The 16358-nt window shown below is 33.1% G+C and overlaps 1 protein-coding gene across 3 annotated transcripts; it reads right to left on the bottom strand.

The window, feature by feature from the left end:
• Positions 1 to 764: 764 nt before the first annotated feature.
• On the bottom strand, positions 765 to 10113 carry LOC100801510 (kinesin-like protein KIN-UA). 3 transcript variants are annotated; one of them, XM_006590478.4, is made up of 19 exons: positions 9575 to 10113; positions 9135 to 9235; positions 8881 to 9003; positions 8280 to 8465; positions 7969 to 8190; positions 7690 to 7846; positions 7064 to 7213; positions 6429 to 6517; positions 5994 to 6197; positions 5665 to 5778; positions 5117 to 5248; positions 4882 to 5013; positions 3772 to 3907; positions 3369 to 3461; positions 2994 to 3119; positions 2760 to 2885; positions 1907 to 2059; positions 1314 to 1442; positions 765 to 1232 (listed from the first exon to the last, which is right to left on the bottom strand). In XM_006590478.4, exons 1-19 carry the CDS (start codon positions 9705 to 9707, stop codon positions 1072 to 1074), a joined length of 2667 nt encoding a protein of 888 aa, XP_006590541.1. In that variant the 5' UTR covers positions 9708 to 10113; the 3' UTR covers positions 765 to 1071. The 3 variants fall into 3 exon arrangements, with proteins under 3 accessions (XP_006590541.1, XP_006590542.1, XP_040862497.1); XM_006590479.4 differs by having other exon boundaries at positions 1916 to 2059; positions 9575 to 10108; XM_041006563.1 differs by lacking the exons at positions 9135 to 9235; positions 9575 to 10113 and having other exon boundaries at positions 8826 to 8956.
• Positions 10114 to 16358: the final 6245 nt, after the last annotated feature.

Here is a 16358-nt window from a genome sequence, read left to right as displayed (position 1 = left end):
TTATTAATGAAAAGGGATATACAATATTATGAGTAGTTTGTTTAAATTTATTTGTTGAAATAAATATTTATTTTAATAAAATAAGTATTTTATTTTTTATTGTGTTTGTCTAAATTATTTCTTCTTAAAAAATATTTTTTTTTACTTATTTTAAGAAGCGAATCATATCTATTTTTTTTTTAAAAAATACTTATATAAAATATACTTATTTTAATTTTTTTAAGGTTTAAACAAATTCACTCTATATTGTTATATAAATTAAGGAAGATTTTGTCCGATTATAGTAAACAATAAGAGTATTAATGAAATTTTTTTTAATCTCAAAAAGAATGAATATAGTTTACCCGTAATAGTATTATATCCTTAAAAATTAAAAATAATATAAAAAAAACTTATAATATTTACACATTCTATTTAATTAATTGAGTTAAATTATTGGTATTTACCCATAATAATATACTATTACGGTATTACCTAAAAGACTACTTTTTCATTGTCTTTTGTTAAACCAAAATATGTTCGAGGCGCATATGCCTTTATTGTCATACCAACTCAAGTCATTCCAAATTATCAAAGGCATTGAATAGTATAATAATACATTGAATTTCGCAACTTGGCAGGGGCACTCGTTATGGAAAAAAAATGTTCACAGGGTTCACACTTTTTAATAAACATAATTATGTTAAAACAATTCAAATCATATCACTAATCAACAAATCAACTATTGTCCCTATCAATGGCAACAAGCTATTGCATGGAAGAAATTCAAAACTTTAACTACCCTTACCTCTATTTATTTAATATACAAATCAATTTACATCCCAGTCGCTGGACACTAGCAAGCGGAAAGAAAGACACCACTTTGACTTGATTAAATTATGGTCATTCAATGATGGATCAACCACATACAAGAACTCACTTACGCAGTTACGCTCGTCTAGAATTTCAGCTAGAACACTGAACAAAAAAGCCTCCCTGCTTGAATACTTATAGAGTATACATCCAAAATATTGAAAAGTCCTGTTTGTCTTCAGATCTTTCACCCCACTTTAGTTTACTCTACAGAATTCTTCAGTAATTTACCCGCAAACGTCTCATTTCAGCTTGGAAAGTGGGGCTGGAGACTAGTGTTCGATGAGCAAGAGTCTTTATATCTTCTCTTGAACAATCTCGGGAGATACGAACTAGCTCCCACAATGCACCCCCACTAATCATGTCTCTTGCATTTATTTCTGGAATGCATCAATCAGAGTCTCTTACGGCCATACCCCAGTGAAAGTTTAGTTTCTAGTTCACAGATAGTTAGTACTTACCATGTTGTGCTAAGTGACAGAGTGCAAGCTCAATATGACGCCTAACTGATGCAGCTTCGTTGTTTGCATTTTGAACAATCCATGGAAGGGCACCATCCTCAATAAGGAAAGATCTTCCACTCTTTGTCCCTATTACGATGTGGCAATACTTTAACTCAGGAAATAATTGATACTCGATGGAGCATGATTTTGCAAAGCCAAAATATGCCAAGGTGCAATAATGAAAAGTGATATACGAAAGTTATGGACAAATGAGAGGGGAGGAAACTGTATCATTTTAGTGCAGCATGTATATTATAATGTGGACAAATCTCCTTATTTCTTGTAATTGGACCAGATTTGTGGCTTGTAATTCCTAAGTTATAACAATTCCCTAACATGTACATATTGTGATCAGCCTTGTAAAATTTGGTCATCTGAGATTAATATTGTTTCTTCATATTTCTAGTTGGTTCAGAACAACTAATGTGGGAAAATTTGCTTCCACGTCTAAACCCAAAACAGCCTTCATTGCGGCTAAATGCAAAAGTCTCATTTCAATGAACATATTGATGTTATCACAATGAAAATATGTGACTTGGCAATCTGCTTACATAGGTTACCTTGACTAGATGCTCTTGACTCGCACTTCGCAAAATTTGCTATTCCACGAGCAACTTGTGCATGTACATCAGGATGTCTGCATCTGACCATTCCCAGCAGTGCCTTGATACCACCTTCGGACCTTAGTTTTGTTTGTAGTTTATCTAAGTGCAGGGACACCAAACTTTTAGTGGCAGCAGGTTATTTTGTTTCAAGTAAATGATGCCTAGACTAGAATTACTCCCAGCCTCCACAGATCAATTAACTTAACTATATCCATGATCCAGTACAGCCTAATGAGACCCTTCACAAAGCAACTGTATGGCATTTTCAAAATAGGCAACCAAACATATATTTATTTTTCCTTTACTCTTCAACATGAAATTTTTCAGAGCATTCACCAGGCATAACTAGGGCAAAAAATATTATAGAAGACAAGCAGCTGGATTTTTAAAAAAATATTCATGTAACATTCAAAGATTTAGTTTGACAGTGATTCTAATTATTGAAATATATTTGTTCAACAGATGGCTTCATAAATTCATACTACTTTCAAAAACAGGAATATCAACTAAGAGGAAAGTTTTACTAGAAGTTACCAACAATGAAATATGGTTGTATGATCTATACTATAGGTAGAATAAAGCAAATGATTCTTTCTATAGTTTGTCATATTACTCATCCAAAATAGAAAAGATGGAAACACGCAGTAAAGCAGGTGGCTCAACAAATTTGTTGTCCATGATTCCTATCCTACACCTCACCAGACCAGAAGGATCTTTCATAATTAACGAGTCTCAGAGATTGATTGCAATCACAGACAATTAAAAACAATTTAAAAATAGAATAAAATCAGCAGTTTACCATTGCCGCAAAGATTAGCAATGGCTCCAGCAACCATTCGAAGGGTTTGAGGATCTTCAGCATTGGCTGCAGTCATTGACAGCAAGCTAATGCCCCCTTGGGCCATAATGAGTTCTTGGTTGGTTTCTGTTAAGACAAAATAAAGGTGCAGAGGCCAGGAAAAAGATAACTAAGTAATAAATATTTTTATTTCATAAAAATACTAGTTGAAAAGAAAAGGAAACACAAGTTTACCATTCATTGCCAAATTTGCAATTGCACCTGCAGCAACTCTATGTATGGTCTCATCATGGGAGCTCTTAAGCAGGTTAAGCAAGGATGTGAGCCCTCCTGCTTCCACAATTTTCCCTTGATTTGTTTCTGTAACAAGTTGGATAGATGTAAGGGCCAATGAGTCTTATAACACCAAGTTCTATAAATTAAACATAGTTGAGAAGGAGATGATTTCCTTCTTTGAATAAGTGCATCAATAAACCAAGCCAAATATATGATATGTATCAAAGGAGGAGGAAGGAAAAGAAGATTTAATATTTACAGGTCATTATTTTTTCACTTTTTTCCCCATTCATTTGCATGATGAGGAATTTCAAAAAAAGCAGGTAAAACAACCTTCAGCAGCTAGATTTGCTACAACTTTCACAGCATGGATTCGCACATCAGCATCTTCTGCTTCAAGCAAAGACAAAATTTTCTGCAATCCCACTGTAAAAATATTTATTTTATCAGGAAGAAATAAGTCCAAAATAGACACAATAATCTATTAAATATCAACAAAAGAGGGGTGCTAGTGACACTCTCCCAACACTTTCTTTGATTGGCTGAAATTTATTAGAAATCACAAATTTTGGTGCGTTCCCCTTCTAAATCAAGAGAAAATCATTAAATGAGATATGGGATTCACCAAAATTGGTGATTTCCAATAAATTTCAGTCAGAAAGAATATCGCTAGAATTCCTCATTAACAAAATATAAGTTGTGTCAAGACAAGTGATATATTCTAATTAATTACTACCTTGCTCAAAGAGCTTGGCTATTGAGGGTTTCTCTCCATTTCCTGAAGCTTGCTGTTGATGTTTAACTTGAGAAGTGAGAGAATTAAGACCACCCATTTCTTTTTCAAGCCCATCTCTGTCAAGTTGTCGTCTTGTCTACAGGATAAATTTCAATTAGATCAGCCAAATATAATTCTGGAACAGGATCATACATGAAGATTCATGAGAAGTGCACATAATGATAAAAAAATGGCAAAGAACAATGATGTTGGTTTTTTACATGGTCTCAATACAATTTTATTTAAGCTGGTCAATTTTCCAATTCCACCATCAAAGAAAGAAACGAAACCTGCTGGTGAGAAAATGGGTGTGTGGGGTGGGGGGTGGGGGGGGGGGGGGGTGGACAGGTAAACTATGCTAAAGCTTTTCACCTAGTTGCATTCACATTCTGCAGTATCAACTTCTGCAATATCAATGTAAACGTTTCCAGCAGATAGCTATCATAAGGACACAAACAGTTCATTCATGGTTTCTTTATTGGTCCATAAACCAACGAATAGTCATCCCACAGATGAAAATGGACATAAATCATGACTTATGACAGATGAGGAAACCAACATGTTTAGCCCTCAGTTCAGCTTACAAAAAATATAGCCCAAAGCCAAGTGCCTGAAGATGCCATTGTCTCCCATAATCCCATTGGCAAAAATAATAGATATAAAAAAGGAGATAGACACTTGTTTGACATAGTCATATCGAGCCCAAGCTGAATTGAAGATATTAAATAGTACAGTAATTTAATAATTTCAGTTGCTGGATTTCAAATAAAAACTTGTAAACAAATTTTAGAAAGTAAAGATGACAAAAATATTAGGTCATTTTTTGTTATAAAAAAAAACTTTGGGAATGAGATCAGATATTTTTTTTGTGAATCAAAATGAATATGCATGGCAAATAAATGCATAATTGACTAACTGGTTAAATTCAAAAAATTCAAAAGTTCTCCACATTGAAAACCATGAGAATAAGGGGGAAGAAAAATATAATGCAGAAGTGATAATCTTTTTATGAAAAATCTGCTAGATAAAATCCATAAACTGAGGCATTTGTACACTTTTGATATAGCCTACCTCATCAGCTTGAAGATTTAACTGCAACAATTGACTTTGTAATATTGCTATTTCTCCTTCAAGTTTCTCTTTTTGACCTTCCTTATCTTCCAACATGTTATGAAGTTTTAAGATCTCTGATTTTCCTGATGCCTATTACAATAAACATTTCAGTGTAAAATTAATCCAGATACCAACAAGGAGAGAAGAGGACATGCAAATGAAAAATATAAATATTGGAGGCACGAAAACAAACCTCTGACTTTTTTAGTTCAGCCACTTGATTCTTCAGATTGTTTACTTCCCCTTCAGCAGCTTTTCTTAGATGAGTCTCTTTCTGAAGCATTTTTTTCAAATCAGCCAGTTCCTCAGCAGACACTCTGGGAATCTAGGAAAAGATAATTCCAGTGAGCTCCAATGCTCAATTGAAGAAAATCCCTAATAACTAAATGGGCAAACTTTACTATTTCATATAGAGCTAATATCAGTTTTCAAATTCACAAGTTGCAGTTTAGTTAGGCTTCATTGGAATATTTGTCCTTAAATCTATGAGAAAAAAATGCCCTAAGCATAACTCAAGAGGCAAATTCATATCATAAACTTACTGGGGGAAAAATCATTAAATTAACAAGTTAGGCTACAAAAGTCCTTATCCTGATTTAACTTTACATGATACTTTTTCCCAGGTCATATCTGTCCTCCTTTTATGTTTTCCAGAGAAATTGTCCACTACTCTGTAGGTCTTAGTAATTTTTATCTATTGCAATAAGCTTGAGACAAATATAGTATAGTAAAAACCACTACCTCTCCACTCGATTTCATATGAGATTCCTCATTCTTTCGTTGATTCATCACAAACTGCTCTTCAAGCTTCTTAATTGACTCCATATAGTCTTTCTGATATTTTGATCTCTCCTTCTGAGAAAGGAAAATGAGTATCAGAACATCATCAACATCAAATCATTGACATATTTTGTCAATATAGGCAATATAATCTCAAAAGACTAATTAAATTTGATACTATGGATTCACCTGTAGCAGAAACTATGTAATTGGATACTGTGTTAGAGAAAATCTTTCATACAAACCACAATACTAATAACATAGATATATAAAATTGATATGGAGCCAACCTCCAATGAATCTACATAGTTTCTTTCAGCCTCAGATATCCGATGTTGTGCTTCAGTGGCTAACCTTTCAATCTCATCCTCAAATGTCTTCTGTTGCCTTTCATGTTCCACAATGAGTTTATCTAATTCTATATCTAACCTCCTAGATAAGCTTTTGTAATCAAATTCCTCCTTTAGCTTTACCATGTTTTCCACCTTCATAGCCTACAAGAGGCACAAATGTTCAGCATTTTCATAATGGTTACAAGGCACCCAGTCATTTATTATTCTATGCAATATTCTCACAACTCAAAGATAAATTGCCTGGGAGGACTTAAAATTTAATAGAAGAACAGGAGGTTAAGCCAACCAACAAAAGGAACATAGGGCATTTCAGCACAATAATCTTAAAAGTAGGGGGAGAAACAAGAAAATACTACTGAATTTGGAACCTACCCTCTGCCCAAACATTATAGTACTGGCAGTCTCTCCCCTATGCCGTGGAGATGGCCCAATAGTAATGACTAGTGAAGTTCTTGCTGTACCTGTTAAAACTTTTAGATTTCAAGAAACATACACCACATAGATGTGGTTCATAAAATTTAAAGATGATTGACAACTTCAACAAAATATGTATTTAGTAGTAATATCTCTAATCAAGAATGGAATGATTTATCTATGAATTTTCTAACCCAAGATTTCCCTCTAATATCAATGGTACTTCAAAAAGAGGTGACTTATGAGTCATTAAGCACAAACCCTTTTTAAAGATTTATCTGCAAGTATATCTACAAACATTAACTATGAGTCAGGAATTTATTCTTAAATGTAAGATTACTACACCGAAAGTGTTCCAAACTTCACCATGTGTTCTCTATGTACAAATTGAATGTCTCCCGGAATAATTATTTATTTATTGGGGTATTTTTTATTCTTGCATGCAGAAAAAGGTGACTGATCCAGGTTACCAGAGTGTTTTACCTGTCAGCATCCGCTACATACCATGCCATAATTGAGAATCTTACTGCTTTATAGTTATAAAATAAATAAACAAAGATAAAATATGAATTCTTATACTCACTGAATCTTACCTCCAAATGAATCACGTAACAATCTAGTAAGCTTTGAGTCACGAAATGGCACATGTGCACTATTCTCTGCAAGTGCATTAATACACTTCCCCAATGCACTCAAGGATAGATTGATAGATTTGGCTTCCTCTAATGTATGTCCTTCACTTCCTATTAAGACAAATAATGTAAGGATCTCATTAAGCAGCATAGATGTTGTACCAAGCAAAACAAGCCGGATTGCCTAACTAATAGGTTACTGGCAACTGGTGATTTTACCAGGCTTAGTTCTTAAGTATCCATTCAAGTTTATTTTGACAAGATTTCATATTTCCTTTCCAAATTCCCTGATAACCTTTTGTCATTTTTATAACCATAAAACAAGAAAATAGCAGAATCAGTACTGTATAGCTTTCCATCTTGGGTAATCAATATTTACCTTGAGCATGGAAGTTTGAATTATATCAATCAGCAATTAGAAAGATTTCATGTTGCCTCAAAGCATTTGTATGTCAAGATGTATAAAATGTAAAGGAAAAAGATGGGAGAGAAATATGGATTGTTTCCTGAAAGTAAAGCCTCTCATAATATAAAGTCACTAAAAACAGATGAATTAGGGAGATCACAAAATTCACTTTATTAAATACCTGACTTGTCAATTCGCTCTGAACCAGCAAGATCTACAACAACCAACTTGCCTTTCCGAACAAGAGGCGGCTTTATTGATTTAACCACGTGTGAATGATTGCCATTTTCACTTGAAAGAGCCGCATCTCTTCCTTTCACGGATCTCTTTACATGCACCTATAGTATCAAAGTTATATTCAATCCTCCAACAACATTAAAAATAGGAATATTGAACAGTGAACAATAACTCCTAAGACAATAACATGAGCCCCATTAGCAAGATATGCAAATCGATTTACCATCAGAATAGCATGACTTCGAGAAGATTCTGTATTCAGTTTTGTATTTGCAGCAAAGCGGTGAGCCTCTCCTAATCTTAATAGTTCTACAAAACTCTGCTTGTCCCTAATGTCAACTAGGCTAGCTCCAGGTAATGAAACATCACCAGTTTTGGGATCTTCTACGATGGTTATGTTATCATTGGCAGGGTCAAGCAGATCTTGTATAGTCTCCATATAAAGCTGAACAACGAGTTTAAGAAACCTCATACATCATAGACATTGAAACTAAATTAGAAAGATATAGCAAAATCTTTTTCATTGCAAAGTACCTGCAAATAAGAGACTGAGACTGAATCAGTGTCCAAAGAAACATCTGCAAGAATATCCTCCATGGCCCGCACCATTATTCCACGTGCAGCATTGTCTTCCTCTCCAAGTCGTCCAAGAGTATAAGTCTTACCAGTACCAGTCTGCCCATACGCCATAATTGTCCCATTGTAGCCATCCAGTACACTCTGCAGAAGGTCAAAGTAAGTCATCATGAAATAAAAGGAAGTTCCACAGTAAGAGCATTGTTTCCCAAATTCACATTTGTTTAAATATGAATACTCTTCCAAATTTTCCAGTGATAAAAATGCATGCACCAAAATAAATATAAAGCCTTCAGATTGATTCTTGAGGAAATCAATAATGATGAACTCCAGAAAGTAGGGAAACCCAAGCAAGAATTCACACAACGAACCCACATCACTTAAACTAGCTTTTAATTGCTGAACATGAAAGCATATTCGATCAATTTGATAACAAAAACGCAATTAAATTTCCACCAGAGATCCTGAAACCACTTGCTCTTGCACCCTCACACATTAACGGACCTGATTAACAAATAACTAGAGCTTGAACCCAAAGCACTGGCGGATGAATACCCACCTCCACAACAGGCCTTGCCACAACTTCATAAACGCGTTTTTGTGATGAAAATTCAGTGAGCACCTCATCAAATTCATAAGTATCCGCATCCCAATTGTTTTTCCGAAGTTTCAACCTCTTGAGCTGCAATTGAGCCAGATAAACAAGTTCGATTAACAATCCAACAACCGCATAAAGATACGAACAGCAGCCAGAAGAGAGTTCTGAAACAAGCAACAAGATGTTAAGAAAGTTACGGGATATATTTACTATACCTCTGGCTGCAATTCAACACAGTCAGCAAAGTCAGCATCCGCCACCGATTCCTCTGCATTCCGTGGCCGCAATCTAACAGCCACTCTAACTCTTCCGGGAACTTCATCCAAACATAATAAGCACGTGAATGTTAGGACCAAACCAAAGTGAGAACACTAACATTACTTTTAATTAAGCTTCAATAAACACTCGCGCGTCTGTTCATGCATTTATTTACGGATTTCTCTTACCAAATTAACGGATCCTGAAAGATTATTTTTCCTCCAGAAGAAGAAAAACAATTAATTCCGAACTAGGAATTCGAACTTATCAAACAATCACGAAACTAACGCGTGGCTGATAATTATCGATCACCGAAATGCATACAAATAATCAGAAAAGGGAAAATACGAAACGAAGATCTCAAAGAGAGAGAGAGAGAGATGATGAAAGAGCTTACCAGCAGCAGCGTGTTCCTTGCCGTTGACGGAGCCGGTGCTATTACGGCGTTGTTGGGAAGGCTTTGACTTGACGTGTGGTTTGAGAGAGGTTCTGGCATTTCTGTAACTGTTACCACCCTGAGAGGTGGCCATTGTTTTCAAGATAAGAAGAGCGTTTGTTGTATTTTATGTTATGTTGCTCACTGAAGTAAAGAAAAAGAAACAAACAATATTCATGCTGTTTGTTGCATTGCACCACTGGCACTGGACTTGTTGAATCACATTAATTCTGCTTCCACCTTAGTATTTTTAACTTGCTATTTCCTCATACGTAGTTGCGTTTCGGGCATCAAAATTAGCAATCGCAACCTGAGACTGGGCCTAATAATGGTCCATTTCTAATTCTTCAGATGAATTGTCTAAAGTACCAGCACGCCCTTGCTTAATTCAAATTAAAGCTCCTTAAACATGGGCAAAATCGGAATGAATTTTAATTTGCTTTTCTTTTTCAATAGAAAAAGAAGTGTCACCTCGCACCCGCAATGAATCGTAGGCCGGCAGCATTCAATTTCTTTCAACTCCCCCAACCGCTCTATTCACCTTCTAATTACGGATTACTGCTATTTTTATTTTCCATAGTACTACTATGTACCACGAATTATTCAATCTTAATATTCTACAGTTGCCTCAATTAAATAAATTTATGTTCGGTGTATTACCGTTTGTTTAATAGACATGAAAATGATAATTACGAGCAATTAAGGTTAATATAAAAGAATAAAGGTCAAATGTAGCGCATGAAAGGTCTTGGTGTTTTTTTTCTCTCGAAAGAATAGCTTTGTTACACGTAAACTGTCTGTTGTGCCGTTTCCTAGATGTGTGTTTTTGTCCATTTTGCATGCTGATTTGCGAACACATTTCAAACTCAGAAGAGCCATTGCTACTTACTTACCAATGTCAAATACGTCCAAAATCGAAGAACATTCAAGTTTCCTAAAATTTAATAGTGCTTGAGGGTTCAACTAAGCTAATCATAAAATCAATGTTTATTCAATTCAGGTATCGCATAATCCTTCAAACTGTTACGTACACTTTTTTTTTCCTTTCTTTCTAAAAGCAATTTACACCCTTTCTACCTTTATCTTAAGTCACTCTACATGTATTGTTACAAAAATATTACAAAAATAATTACTTCAAATTATTTATTCGTATGAAATTATTGATATCTATTGAAAAGTGATATCAAATTTACTGTTTGTAATAATTTTTAATTAAGTAAGATGAAATCAAGATTTGTTTGTAAAACATCATAATATGCAGCAAAAAAAGAAAGTGAAACATAAAAATCTTTGAAAAATATTTTTAAAATTTAGAATTAAATGTAAATTTATGAAATTATTTTTGAAGTGGTATCCAAACAACGTTGAGGAACAAATGCAAGGATTTGACAAATTCCTAAAGAATGCCATGGAGAGGCAAAGAGGGACTGCAGACTATGCAGTTGTCACAAAAAGGGGCAACAAGTGAATAAAGATAGAGATCCCTTTAAATCTATACAAATGTATGTAGATATTCAAATTGAATAAACTATGGAGGGAAGAAGCATCAACCTCCATTAAGCTTTGAAAATATAATATGCAACTTTTTGTCCTACACTTTTTTTTTTGTTTTTTCCCCTTCTGATCAATTGGTCCAACGCTGAGTTCTAGTTGCCATGACGTTCTTGATTACAAACTTATGAATTCATTCAATTGAGTGTGATTGTTGGAAACTTTGCGGCAAGAGCCTACAATAAAACTTAAATTTGATGTTTCCAGTATTTTCAGCGAATAAAATTCTTAATATTCGTGAACTTATTTAATAACGCTCCTTCCAAAACGAATAGTGGGAAGTTTCAGAATCTTATTCACCTTTCAAATACATCTTGAATACTTAAGAGCTTTAAAAAAAGGATTATACAACGTTAATCGTTTAAATTAATTTATTCATAAGATCTTTAAAGAATAAATTTTAAAAGCGATATAATGACACATTAATTTTGAGTGGACCAATTAAAATAATAGATCTTTACTTTTAAAATAATAAATATAAACTCTCTTTTTTTTAAAAGGGAAAATATATAAACTCTCTAAAAGTTGAAAAGTTAATTATAAGCTTTTAATTGAATTGAATGCGTTTGATTAAGGTTATAAATGGTAAAATCACAAGTTTTCAAGCTAGTTGAAAGTGGAAAACGTGACTATAAGCTTTGATTGAATTGAATGTGTATGATAAAAGTTAAATACAGTATATGGAAAAATTATAAGTTAACCGAAAAGCTAAAAGACTATTGGAGTTAGCAAAGAATGTTAAGTTAACTTATTAAATTATCAATGTTTTGATAAAATTAGTTATTGAAATTGTTTTTTACTTGTGTAATTTGCTTTAAAGCTTGTTGGACTGAAATGGAATCATTTGGTAAAGGAGTTTATTTTACAAGGTTGTAACATTTTTTTTAAATGCTACTTAATGTAGTATTTGAGTTTATAAGAGTGTTTTCAATGCAAGAATTTAATTTAGGTTCTTAAATCTTTTTTAGTAGGTTGCTTTCTATCACATAAGATTTAAGAACAGTCATTATTTTAAATTCTGGTGGTAAAATCTAACTTGAGTCTTAACATATATCTTTATATAGTGTCATTTTATCTCTCCACTTTCAAAAACACCCTCATTTTGACTTAGAAAATTATTTTTTAAAGGTTACATATTCATTGTAACTATATATATAAATATCATTCTACAAGATCTCTATAAAGCACGTTTTCTCCAATGATATTCTCAAGCTAGCTAATTAACTTTAAGAATCAAAACAAACAACTCCCCATTAGAATTAGAATTGCTCTAAGCTTCTTACTTTTCGTTTTCATTTTATCCTCATTATTTTATTAAAAAAATCCTTTACCTCTCCTATGACCAAATTAGTGCATCCTCTCACACTAATCAAATGTCATCTTTTATAAAATAAAATTATCAAATGTATAATATAAATTCATTTATATTATGTCATTTAATTTAATAAAAATGATAATAAAATTGAAAAATATATCTTAATTTTAAGGTGATAAATTACTACTAAAATAAATAAAAATATAAAAAGTGATATATAATTGCTTGAAAGTACATATAATCATCAAATTTCAAGTTATGGTCAAATATATAATTAAACGTATTTTTATGTGATTTTGTATTTATTAGCTAGGTTAGCCATTTTGTATTCTATATCAAGTTTTTCTCTTTCCTCCCCTCTCTCTATTGCATATCTTCCTCTCAGCTTCTTCAATTTTCCTTTTATTTCTCCCTTCGTCTTTCTATTTTGCACCTATATATTTAACAATTTCTCATCCTTCTCCCTCTTTTCCTTACTTAATTTGTTTTGATTCCTCAAAAGTGAACAACTCATTCCAAAGAGTATAATAACAAATTTCAATTATTGATGAAAACATCAACGGTATACATACACATATATATATATATATATATATATATATAACAAATCATTAATGTATTAGAGTTTCAATCATTGATTTTCTCTCTAAGTACTAACAATTAAGATTTGTTACTCTCTTTAAAAGTGAGTTACTCACTTATTACTTTCTTCTAAAGGAGAGTCAAATCCCTTAATTTATCCTTCATTTTCTTCCTCGATTTTCCTTAATTTCTCCCTTCATTTTCTAAAGGATGGTCTCTTTCTCTTATACATTTCTCACTTGCTCTTTCTCTTCTCTGTATTTTACACACCTCTCTCCATATAAACTTATAATATTATTATCAGTTTAATTTTCATTAATAGAACTAATCTAATTATTCATGAATATTTATTGCTTGCCGATTACTAAATAATTATTAAACTTTTATCATCTAATAATATTAACAGCTATTTTTAGTATATGATACCTTTACGGGTATCATATAGAAAGTGAGAAACTCCTATACAGAGACATGATTGCAATTGTAATGGTAAATTTACTCTATCTTAATATTTAAATAACACAACCATAATGTATGTATTAAATATTAATTAAAGTAAAAATAGCCGCAAGTCTACAACTGTCAACATCCAAATTATCTGTACATCTTTGTTACATATATGCCTAAGTTGCAATGCTGCAGTAACATATCAAAAAGAAAAACCTCGTAAGGTATATATATACATGGTCTAGCATACCGAATTGTTACCTTGCATGAACGTGCAGGTCTATATGAAGGTGATCAATTTGCTGTAACAAAAATAGAAAGAATACGAAAAGATGGTGATATGCATTTTGGCAGTTTGTCGGAGGTTGCATCATATATTCTCACCTACCAAAGTTTTTTTCTTTTTAATTTTTGTAGCGAAGGACAAGTATGATTCAACATACAAGCAACCAATAGCATTCTAGTTATCATGTCCATTACAGCTGGGGCTGAGTTAGGGCCATCATATTCGATGAGGTTACTCAACATAAAATCCAATATTGTTGAAGGCCAGCAACAATGAAACCAATTATTAGAAATGTCTTCCTTCAACCAGATGATAGGTGGTGACAAGTGCTGACCTTGGACAATAATTTAACCAACAATCTAAAGTTCTAGTATATTATGGTCCCAATAAATTTTCATGCAACATATAACTATAATTTTTAATTATATCGTGTGAAGATTGATTGAGTCTATAGTAATTTTAGATTATGCAATCCAGTTGTTCTAGCTCTACATTTCTTCTCTTGGCTATTCGCCCTCCAAATTAATTCAAATGCTATTGTCTCATTAGGATCCCCACTAATGTCTTTATTTTATGAAATAAAGAATCTTTCAACCTGGTCCGAACAATCACTTTAGCAAGAAGGACATAACACACACGAAGAGATGGCCCTAGCTAGCTAGTTTTGGCAGTGGGATATGTCTAAGCTAAAGGCATAGAGTGGACCTTATATATATATATATATGCTTTATCTTTTTTATTCTTAGTTCGGAAGGCTAAAAAACTTGGTGACGGAGATTTCAAGATCGAGTTGGAGGAGGGTGTGCTCCACCACCAATGCAGGCCTTATGACTATCCAACTTGGATTGATCACGCGATGAAGACTCATCAATAAAGAGTTTCAAAAGTTCAACGTTGAGAGTGAGGTATGTGGTCCCCACTTAATGATGTCCGAAGTGAATGTGCATGTGAAGTAATATACATAAATCATTATCATTTTTAATTTATTTTAAACACCTTATTATTTTTTTAATACTTCTCATTTTTTTATTATATTATAAATCTCATCGTATTTATATTTTCTTTATCTATGAATCTTGAATAACATGTGTTTATCAAACAGTTTTCGTGCATATTATATTTCCCAGCCTTGCCCTATCCCTCATTATTTCTCACGAACCAAACTACAATAGCACTCTCTAACTCCAAGCATCAATAAGCCAACTCACGTGACAGCCACTGAATAATTGAAACACACAACTTCTTCATAATACACTTTGTCCGCTACCACATTTAATTCCTAATGTTTATCTCATTTCTTCCTCCGCTTATCACGTTCTATTTCTACTTTTTTTTTTCATACATACTTAAGAAATTATTCTCCATTTTAACTTTTTTTACCTTTGTTTTTTCTGATTATTTTCCTTTCCGTAGACTTTCTTTTTTCTTTTTTATTTGTGTAAGTCTGTCTTTTTTTATTTCCGGAAAGGGAGTTGCGGTGGAATCTAATTAGTGGAGAATTGGGAAATTTGGGACGTGGGGTGTGGTGAAATTAACCCCGCACCTTAAACACTTTTCCTAGCATATATCATATATTCAATCCTTCAGCTTCAATTTGGAACATTATCAGATTTATGTGAGCAATCACAGCGCCAACTCGTTAAATTTCCAAGCTAGCTAGAATGCAAAATTCTAACAAAGGAAAAGCCAAAAAGAGATTAGAGGAATAAATAATACGTTCGAGATTCAATAGCATGACTCACACAAGGCATAGGCATCACCAAATAATAACGAGCATGTATGTTATGAATGAGAGTCCACAGTCGGTGGCAACATTGTACATGAACAACAACTAGCTTTGTTCAGGAAAAAGGGCAGTGATCAGAGCAACTTTAGATTGAGAGTGGTGAGTGGTGACACAAGCTGTGAAGTCTCTTATCATCGATCGATAAGGATAGCAAAAAAGACTTTACGTAGAGATAAGATGGAACAGCTTTTGCTAACTTGAAAAAGAAGTAGGACATCTGAAGAATCACATCGCTAATTATGGATTGGACCACAACTTGAAATGATTTGTAGTACTTGTCTGGTCTATTGTGCATGTGGTTGAATTTCAGGATTACATGGGAGATCAAAAGAAAAAAAAAAGATTGTTCAATTCCTTCAGATCTATATCTAGCATCGCTAAAAAATATTATGTAGGCCTCTTCAAAGTTGGATCTCAGTAGCTATGATTTTTAATTTTGATAAAAAAAACAAAAAAAAAACACATCCATTACCTAATAAATTGGGATCATCCTTTGAAATTACAGAGTTTCAATTTATGTACAAACGAGCCATTCCAGTTTTCCATGATTTACGTAGCTACCAAGAAAATGCACCGGTTGATCATATGACAATCTAAACTCAGATGGAATTGCCAATTGCTAAAAGAAGATAAATGTACCTACAAAAGGGTGAACATATAATATTTCTCTTAGCTAACTTCTTCTCCAATGTCTTCTTCTATTAGTATTTGGTGTTCGATAATCGGAAAGACAAGATACTTGTCAAAGATATTCTAACGGTTAAGTCAGATCTCAAAT

This window comes from Glycine max, chromosome 11 (genome assembly GCF_000004515.6).
Source record: "Glycine max cultivar Williams 82 chromosome 11, Glycine_max_v4.0, whole genome shotgun sequence".
Taxonomy (NCBI): Eukaryota; Viridiplantae; Streptophyta; class Magnoliopsida; order Fabales; family Fabaceae; genus Glycine; species Glycine max.
Note: the sequence above shows the minus strand (reverse complement) of the source record. Positions and strands in the feature narration are given on the sequence as shown.

Bases quoted from the DNA above. Each gene is read 5' to 3' on its own strand.
- LOC100801510 (XM_006590478.4), bottom strand. From the start codon at position 9,707: ATGGCCACCTCTCAGGGTGGTAACAGTTACAGAAATGCCAGAACCTCT. The intron at 9,236-9,574 runs GTAAGCTCTTTC...GTTTGGATGAAG, and splicing joins CAAGGAACACGCTGCTGCTG to TTCCCGGAAGAGTTAGAGTG. The intron at 3,120-3,368 runs GTTGTTTTACCT...AACTTGTTACAG, and splicing joins AGCAAATCTAGCTGCTGAAG to AAACAAATCAAGGGAAAATT.